The 9,564-nt window shown below is 48.9% G+C and overlaps 1 protein-coding gene across 3 annotated transcripts in view; it reads left to right on the top strand.

Moving 5' to 3' along the window:
* The first annotated feature begins 489 nt into the window (after positions 1 to 489).
* Positions 490 to 9,564, top strand: part of SMAP1 (small ArfGAP 1) — a 160,411-nt gene continuing 151,336 nt past the window's right edge. For all 3 annotated transcript variants that reach the window (XM_058661527.1, XM_058661520.1, XM_058661512.1), the window contains exon 1: positions 490 to 808. In XM_058661527.1, coding sequence (XP_058517510.1) covers positions 691 to 808 — 118 coding nt within the window. In that variant the 5' untranslated portion in view covers positions 490 to 690. The remainder of the gene's footprint in view (positions 809 to 9,564) is intronic.

Raw genomic sequence — 9,564 nt, 5'->3', positions numbered from 1 at the left:
TAAACCTGAGAGGGGATCTAGGGCCACAGAGACCAATGATGCCCCCTCTTCCAGGGGAAGGCTGGGACTTCCCAGCTCTGCTAGCTCTGCAGTGGCTACAGTCCGCAGAACAAGGTGCGTGGCTGGGCTTTGTGGCTAAGTCAGGAGGGGCTGGGTGACTTCCAGGTGCAAAGCAGGGCCGATTTCTCAGCACACCAGCTAGGCTGTGAACACTCCTGGTTGAACACATTCTGTAGTTTCTACCCTTTCCCATTAGCAGCCAACAAGAGCAGAGGTAAGGAGGCAAGTCATGCTGGTATGTCCCCCATTAGCCCTCAGGTACAGTCATCGCTAAAAACCCTGGCCAGATAACCTTTGAGGAATCACCTTGTGCAAAGGCCCTTCAAGGGAAAACACCTGCGGACCGGATTCGGGAGACGCTCTGCGCAAGCGCAGCGCCCGCGCCTGCGTTTCTTCCTCCACTCCACCCGGAAGTCTCGGCGTCGTCTCTCCCTCCCTCGCGGGCTCCGCCGGAGCGTGCGGGGCCGGCCGGGCGAGGAGGCGGGACACGTCGGCGCTGCCGCCGCCCCTCCTCCGGCTCCCGCCGCCGCTTGCTGGGCCGAGTCCGCCCGCGGCCCCAGCGGCGCCAGGTGCGTCCACCCTGCCCGGCTGCTGCCCTCGGTGCCCCGGGCTCCTCGCCCCGCTGCCGAGATGGCGACGCGCTCCTGCCGGGAGAAAGCGCAGAAGCTGAACGAGCAACACCAGCTCATCCTGTCCAAACTGCTGAGGGAGGAGGACAACAAGTACTGCGCCGACTGCGAGGCCAAAGGTACACGCTATTCGTGGACGTGGTCGTCGCCGCCCGCGGCCGGGGCCTCCGGCGGCGACCGGTGACCTTCCGCTCCGGGCCCTGCCGGGAGGGCGGGTGCCGGGCCGGGCGCGGGGCTCCCAGCGCCCCTCAGCTCCTCCCGAGGCGGCGGCCAGGTCAGGCCCGCGGGCTCCGCTTCTCCTCGGGCCTCCCTGCCCAGCCGGTGACCGTGCCCGGCTGTTCGGGTCCTTCTCAGGGCTGGACCGGGAGCGCGGAACTGGGCGCCGGGCCGGGCAGTGCTTAGGGTGAAAGGGTTGTCCTAGCCTTTTTCCGGTCGCGGCTGTCTTCGTGGGTGGGGCCGGCCTTAGGTTTCTCTCCCTCTCTCGACCCTTGCTGGTGACCAAGTCCTCCTCTTCGGGGCTTGCATGCTTGCCTACCACAGCGAGCCCTACCTACCTGCCCACCTGACAGCTTTTGTAGAGGGCGCTCGGCTGTGCTCTCTGCAAGACTCAAGTGGGCCTTTTGGGTTGGAATTTTAACTGGAGTGGGTAATTAGGGAGGGTCTTTTTTTGCCATCTGTTGGTCGTAAAGTGGTTTTAAGGTTACTTTTAGCTAGAATGGAGAGACTTTCATTTCACGTATTTCTTGAAGATTTTTTTTTAATAATTACACTCCCTCCTAGTTTGAGGGAAATTGTGGGCTCTGATTTGTGGACCCCCTAAACGCCGAAGGTGCATATTGAATATCCAGAGATGCAGAAGACCTAATTTTGTTCTGTTCAGTTGAAGGGCTCCTGCGCCAGCCTTTAAAATACATACACTATTTTTAGACGATAAGTTGTCTTTGGAGGTCTGATTTATACTTACTGCCTTGTAAGTTATGGGAAAAAATGTTTCAAGCAGTGTCTCATGTAGTTAGGAAATGATCTTGCGTGTTTGTGATTGAATTTGATCATTCTGTTAGAAATGTGCAGTTCTTCGAAGCAGGAGACGTTTTTTTTTTATTCTTTTTTGCATTCGTTGATCTAGACTTTTCCTGAAGCTTTACTGTTCTTAATACTAGAGGAATGAGTCACATTTCTGTAGGCTGCTGAGATTTGATTAGGTTGAGCCACGCAGCATCACTGCCGTAACAGGTGTGAGGCTGCTAACAGGATTGGGGGGCATGCTCTAACTAGATCGTTTTCTGAAATACTTTTAAATGTCGTGTTAACTTGATTGAGCCGGTGTTCCCTGGATCGCCTGTGATGACTCAGGTGATGAGTTTAACAAAATTGTATGCCTGTTTCTTGTAGTGTTCGTTTGCCTGACCCTTGATTGTGTGTACAGTAACTTGGGAAAAGAGAGGATCAGTTTTTTGCTTATCACTAACTACTCCACCGGTGAAACTGAAAAATGGGGCTTTAACAGGTTAGAGAAAGAAAGGTGCTGGAGGAATGTGTTACGTCGTGCATTTTGTCGTTTTGAGTAGTAGATCACGTTGGCAAGTAGAAAATCTGGCAAATGTTAAGTCTGTGTGTTTAAGATCCAGCCAGGGATGGGGGACATTTGGCCTGGCAGTTAAGCTGTGGATTGGAATGCCTGCACCCCACGTCAGTGCCTGGGGCTGTGCCCTGACTTGGCCTCCTGCCAGTGCTCCCTGTGTTGGTTGCAGCTGGATCAGGTAGTTGGGTCCTGGCCACTCAGGTTGATTAGCTCCAGCTTGGGCCTAGGGGTGGGGGACCCTCATGCACACCTGGGGAATGACTCAGTTGATGGAAATTCTCTGCCTCTCCCATTAAATAAGTAAACACATAACAAAATAGAATAAAAATAGTTTGAACTATTACCTTCTTTTAGGTATAGAAATAATTAAGAATTGCCTTTGTTCAGATTCTTCAAAAGGGTACTTTGTAAAATTCAATTTTTCCTAATACTTCATACAGCAGTTTTTTTTTTTTTTTAACAGCATACCCCATGTTAATACTTTTTTCATTTACTTTTTCTTGGGGAAATGGTGGTGAGAAGAGGATGATGCACTTCTTAAATAGGCATGGATGGTTTTAGCTTCTTACCTGAATAGTAGGAAGAGTTCATTTTGCTCACTGTTTGTATTTCCACTGAAGTTAGTGGATATATGTTGAGTAAATTTCTTTTTTTATTGTAATGCTTGGTCTTTTTTTTTTTTTTTTAATTTGTACGTGAGAAGTGGAGGAGTGGAGGATGTGGGAAAGAAGGGTTAACATAAACAGCTCAAGTGCAAATTTGAGGGGCATAAACTCAGTCATGATTTAGAAAATTATTTTGATATTAATATAATATTAATACCAGAATAATATTAAAATAAAGTTGTAGGTTATCTTGTTGCTTTATCTTGATCTTTAAGAAAAAATATCACTAGTAAGACCACTTTATAAGATTTGATTTCATAGTGTTTATGAAAGTAAATATATCTTTGGAAAGTTTTTTGAATCTTAGGTGGCTGAATGTCACTTTAGAGCCCTATTACTACAATTCTTTATTACATATTTTGGTTCTATTATTACATATATGCTACATTACATGATAAATGTAGGGAGTGAAAATCTGATTCAATGTTCTTTTAGAATGTATGTTAAAGGTTCCATTCTATAGCTCCGTTACGAAGAATTTCTATTCTGGGCTGGCGTGGTAACCTAGTGGCTTAAGTCCTCACCTTGCATGCGCCAGGATCCCAGATTGGCGCTGGTTCTATTCTTGGTGGCCCCGCTTCCCATCCAGCTCCCTGCTTGTGGCCTGGGAAAGCAGTGATGGATGCCCCAAAGTCTTGGGACCCTGTACCCGTGTGGGAGACCTGGAAGAAGCTCCTGGCTCCTGGCTTAGGATCAGCTCCCTGCTCCGACTGTTGCGGTCACTTGGGGAGTGAATCAGCAGATGGAAGATATTCCTCTCTGTCTCTGCTGCTCTCTGTATATCTGCCTTTCCAATAAAAATAAATAAAATCTTAAAAAATTCTGATTATGTATGATGTCTTCCTCATGACCTAATAAATTCCATCCGGATTTTCATGTGCTTCGAAACTTCTTGGTTACCTCAGTTTTCTTTCTCAGAGAATGCATCCTGCGCTGATATTTTTGAGAACATGTATGAGACGAAAATACGAGCTTGGAAATTATCCTGTTCTGTTGCCTTGTAGTAGTTAGCAGAGGTATGTCAATTGAATTTTGACATGTAATTAGTCACCAGTTTTTGATCTCTATTGACAATGTTTAGGAAGCAAGAATGGAGAAAAAGATGGTTTTGATGTCAGTTTCCTGTTTTCAGTCCTTTTTGACCAAATTTGTTGAGCAACTGGCAAATCAGTGCGGGCAGATGGAGCTGTGTTTGTTCTCCGACAGGTCACATGTGTGACTTTGTGGCAGATTTCAGGCAACTTTCTTGGTTATTGGTTGGAAATATGGGGCAGTGAGGTTGGAGTGCCCCTGTTGGGGTTAAAATTTAGTTTTCAGTGTTCATACAGAGGTAATACTAGTCTTGAATTTGGGTTTGTGTAAACTGGCATGAACAGGGGTTTCTTTCCTTATAAGTTTTGGGGTAGTCAGAAACAAGAAGTTTGAACCTGATTACTTTTTCAGCCTCTTTAGTATTGAGAAGATAAGAGGGTGAGCTCCTTGCTAGGAGCAAATTGAGATTTGTTTCTGCCACAGGAATTTTCTTGAGGTCATGTGGTTTGTTAAGCAGTATCTCAATATTGAGGCTGTTGAAAATTCCGCAGGCTGAAGGAGTTGTTTAGTGAAGGCTGTGCAGATGAGTAGTCCTAAAGCGATGCCGAGTGCTGCCCTTGTAGCTTTGAGATTGGCCTCCCTCTCCACTGATTGCCACTGCTGCTGATTTTTTACTCTGGTTTTTGCCCATTGGTTCTCTTCACAGTTCCTACAGTGCTTCCTCTGGCCTTCTTTTTTTTTTTTTTTTTTTTTTTAAGATTTTTTTATTTTTATTGGAAAGGCAGATTTACAGAGAGGAGAGACATCTTCAGGTGCTGATTCATGCCTCAAATGGTCACAATGATCAGAGCTGAGCAGGTGTGAAACCAGAAGCTTGCTCTGGATCTACCGTGTGTGCAGGGTCCCAAGACTTTGGACCGTCCTTTGCTGCATTCCCAGGCATAAGCAGGGAACTGGGTGGGCAGTGGAGCAGCCGGGACACAAACTGGTGCCCATATGGGATCCAGTGCTTGGAAGGGGAGAATTAGCTAGTTGAAGCATTATGCTAGGCCCTTCCTTTGGGCTTTTTCATACTGTGTTCCTTCAGCCTAGGAAGCTCTGGAACAATTTTCTGATTGATTAGATTTTACTGCTCTTTCTGTTGTTGTTGTTTTTTTAAATCTAATTCCTGCCTTCCTCTTTTCTTAGATTTATCTGTTTATTTGAAATGCTGAGTTACTGAGAAGGAGAAACAGTGAGATCTTCATCCACTGGTTCACTCCTCAAATGGCCGCAGCAGCCTGGCCTATGCCTGAATGAAGCCAGGAGCTTGTTCTGGGTCTCCCACTTGGATGCAGGGGCTACCTGTTTCCAATGCTTTGCTAGATACTTAAGATGGAGACAGGTCTGAAATTGGGCAGCTGGGACTTGAATTGATAACCATATGGGGGTTGACACTGAAAATGGCTGCTGTACTAGGATACATTGCTGGCCCCACTAAAATGCAGTTTCAAGGAAAGAGATCGTCTTTGATCTGCCATATAAGGTTCAATTTCTATTTATATACGTAAGGAATCACTTTGAATTGTTTATTGCACTTACCACAGTTGTAATTAAGTAATTATTGGATATTCTATTCTATATCCCTGTTGCTTACGCCTGCAAGAGAGGAGGGCTTGTTTTTCTTGCTTGGGGTAGTACCTCCAGACCTTAGCACATTATATGTGACGTGTAGTAGCTAAAGGTAGCTCAGCAAATAGCTTTCATTTTTATTTGTTTCATTTTAATTTAATTTTTAGTGTTTACTTACTTGAGAAGAATGTATGCCCATATGGGCCACTGATTAGGGCCACTAAATGGGACAAATGGTTCCATTTTTTTTTCTCCTTTATCTTCAGGGAGGAGGGAAGGGTGGGGAGGGGACCACTCCTTGCTGCCAAACTACATTGGCACCTGGGCATGGGGGATGTCCACTTGATGGCATCCTAGAGACCTCTATGTGGCGATGTTCTGAGGGTGTTACTTGAGTGCTTTTGATAGTTCTGAGACATTGTTAGTTTCGCTGCTCCAGGGCTGAGAAAATCTTCCAAGATCCATTGGTTAATAAAGTTCACTTTAATGTGTCCACACACCCAGGCACTTGCTGCCAAACTTGACCAGGAGAGTTGTCCAACTTGTTCTGCTTTCCATGCTCTGATGAGGCACTTGATGTCTCCACTGGCCTGGATAAGCTGGCTGGCATGCCCTCCCCCCCCCCCCCGTGTGCATCTGGGCATAATGTTCACTGCACAGGCATCAGCAATCAAGGAGGCCCAGTCCTGATATATGCACTCCAAGGTTGGACCACACATCTTGTAATTCTTCCCATAGCTGGAGTTTGAGTTTAGTGGTCTGTTTGGGGAGTCCCCCAAGAAACTGCGCTAGGATGGTCGCATACCTGATGCTTGTGTGTGCTAGCTATTGTGGGGTCCATTTCAGTCTGACTTCCTGCATCAGCTTATGCATACATTGATGAATGCAGCTGTCTGGTCAGTTCTGTCCCCAGCCCCATGTTCTACGTAACCTGCCAGGTACTTTGGGCTAGCTCAACCCAGTGTGCCGCAAACCTGGCCCTTAATGCACACCAGTAGGAACTGCAGCCTGTTTGGGGCAAGCCCACGAAGCTGTCACTAGGCCTGTCCCCAGCCCTAATTTCTTCACATGCTGGCATGTGCAGATTAGCCCGACCTTTCCAGCATCCCATCAAGCTGTCGCACATACCCATGGGTGTAATGGCTTAGTTCAACCTCACCCATCCCCACATCCAGTCCACATGTATGCAGACAGATGCTGTCGCCTTGTCCAGCCTGGATTGACCCTAGCCCTGTCTCTCATGCTCAACAGTGGGAACTGCAGCCCAACAGAGGAGGAGTGGCCACAGTTTCCCTACTAGGCTGACTCCCAGCCCTTGCCAGCAGGTGCTGCAGCAAACCTGATTGGCTTGCATTTATTCTAGCTCTTGCATGCATTAGTGGATGCAGTGGCCTAACCTTGCCTGACTGTCCCCTAAACCAAGCTCACATGTAGGCCAGTAAGTGTTGTAGCCCAACCTGGTCCATGCCCAGTCGTGGCTCTCAAGCTCATCAGTGGCCTAGCAGGGGAGCCTCTGAAGCTCCCCGCCAGGCTTGTCCCAGCAGGGGACTTGGTCTTGAGTGTGCTGGTGGTTGCTGCAGCCCAGTCTGGTGTAGCCTGCTTTGCCTTGGCATTTGCTGTTGCATGCTGCAGGCCTTGCATCATTCAGCCTGCCCTAGTCCCAGCTCATGCTGATGGGTACTACAGGCTAGCCTTGTCTGGCCAGCTCCAAGTCGTGGCCTTCGTGGACAGGCAGGTGTTACAGCTCAACGTGGCCTGGGCTGGCCTGTACCTGTCCTAGCTCCTGCACCTGTCAGGAGGTGCTACAACTGGCCCAATCTGGTCTGCCCCCAGATCTGCCTTCCAAGCTTGCACCCTCTTCCCCTGCCCCACCCCCACTGTAGCCCAGGTCTGGCCTAGGATGCCCCCAACCTTAGCTCTAGGCCTCACCACCTAACACTGTGTCCTAACAGGGGTGTTCCCCAAGTTCCCCTGTCAAACCAGCTGCCACAGATCTCGTAAACACCACTGGATGCTCAGCCCAGCTTGACATGGCCCGCCTCCAGTCCTAGCATTCACTGGACTGGCCCACACCCATTCTGGCTCTCATTGGTAGGTACTACAGCCCATCCCCACCTGGTCCTCCCAGACCAGGTTTTCATGTGGACCCTAGCATGACCTGCCCTCATTCCCAACTTTGCCTATGGTGCTGCACCCTGTTCTGCCCCCATCCCTGCCCCCATCCCTGGCTCTCATGAACTGGCAGGTGCAGTAGCCTAGCCTGGCATACCCACATCCTGTCCTGGCTCCTCTTTGTGCCAGTGAGTGCTGCAGTTTGGCTTAGCCCTGCCCAGCCTGCCCCCACAAGCCAGCCTACACACGTGCTGATGAGTGGTATGCAGCCTTTCCTGGGCTGGCTCATCCCAGGACTGGCCCTAATATTCAGCATCAGGAGCTGCAGCCTAGTAGGGGAGTTCCTTAATTTCCCCACGCAGGCCTGCTCCCAGACCCGTAGCTCGTGCATGCTGGTGGATGCTAGGCTCCTGCTTGGCATGACCCACCTCCCAGTCCCAGCCTTTGTGTGTGCTGGCAGGTGCTGTGGCCTGTTGCGTCCCCTGTACTGAATTCTTGGATGTGCCCTCTGGGGCTACAGTCTGGGCCAGCCCAGTCTGCTCCCAACCCTCTGTTCCTGTGAGTGTCACTGAGTTCCATGGTCATTCCTTGCTTGGCCCGTCACCATCCCTAGCTGTTGTGCAAACTAGGGGGTGCTGCAGTCCTACAAGGATGAGCCCATAGATCCCCTATAGAATCTGCCCCCAGACCCAATTCTCTCATGTGCTGGTTGGTGTCATGACCCAACTGTGAGTGATCTGTCTCCTGACTGACACACAGCTGTTGCGTACTGTGGCCTAGTTATACCCTCCAGCCCTAGCTTTTGTGTGCACTTGTGGGTGGTGGGTGATGCCACCTAGCCCAGCCCAGGTCACTCCCATGTGTGTGAGTGCATTGGTCTAAACCAGATAGGCCCTCCAGTTTCCCCTATTCAAACCACCTCGTCTTACCCCCTCATAATCTGAAATACCACAGAAGTCATTCACACCTTTTAAGTATTTCCTTCGTGCATCCTGCGCCCCATCCTCAAATTGGCTCCCCAGGCAATCCATAGCCCCCATGCCAGCATGTATCCTGGGTCCTGGGCCCTGGGCTTGTCCTTTTGGAGGGATGGGCCAGCAAATACATTTTAAACAGATGAAAATGTGAATGAGCATGGCACCCACGGCAGGAGCAGGATGTGCAGAAAGGAGTGCACCTGTGAAAGGGAGTGGCCTGGAGTGGTGCTCTTAGGAGAGTAACCGGTCTCATTTCTGCCAGGTCTCATTGAAGGTAGATGGGATTTTGCCAGTTAGAGAAGGAATTAAAAGACACAGCTGTACACACAAAAGCATTGGTACATGGAATGAGAGGCTTCTATTTTTTTTAAAGTATTTAATTGATAAGCAAAGAGATGGAGACACAGAGAGCAAGATACACATCTTCTGTCTTGTGGTTCACCCCTGACTGGCTGCAACGGCCATATTTGGACCAGCCTAGTCAGGAGCTGCGAAAGTTTCCCACATGGGTGTCCTGGACCCAAGTACTTAGGCCTTCATCTGCTGCTTTCCCAGTCTTAGGAAGATGCTGCTTTGGGATCAGAGCAGCCAGGACTTGAACTGGCACTCCAACATGGGATGGTGGTGTTGCCAGCAGTGGTTTAACCTGCACAACTCAGGTCCCCCTCCCCCAGCTTTGACTTTTTGTTTCTTTACTCTTTCCTTGAATATGATCATTGGTAAGTCAAAGGAAGAACTGGGATGGTGAGAAATTGCAGGCAAACCACTGATTTACGATTATTTAACAGTCTAAGAAGAGGGTAAGGAGATGTGTAGAGCAGGAAACATCCACTGTAGCTATTTTTAACGAACAGGGATTTAAGGAATCAGGTACTTAGAAATCATTGGGAGAGTTA

The sequence above is a fragment of the Ochotona princeps genome, chromosome 1 (assembly GCF_030435755.1).
Source record: "Ochotona princeps isolate mOchPri1 chromosome 1, mOchPri1.hap1, whole genome shotgun sequence".
Classification (NCBI taxonomy): domain Eukaryota; kingdom Metazoa; phylum Chordata; class Mammalia; order Lagomorpha; family Ochotonidae; genus Ochotona; species Ochotona princeps.
The sequence above is the reverse complement of the archived record's forward strand: the minus strand, read 5'-3'. Positions and strand labels throughout refer to the sequence as shown.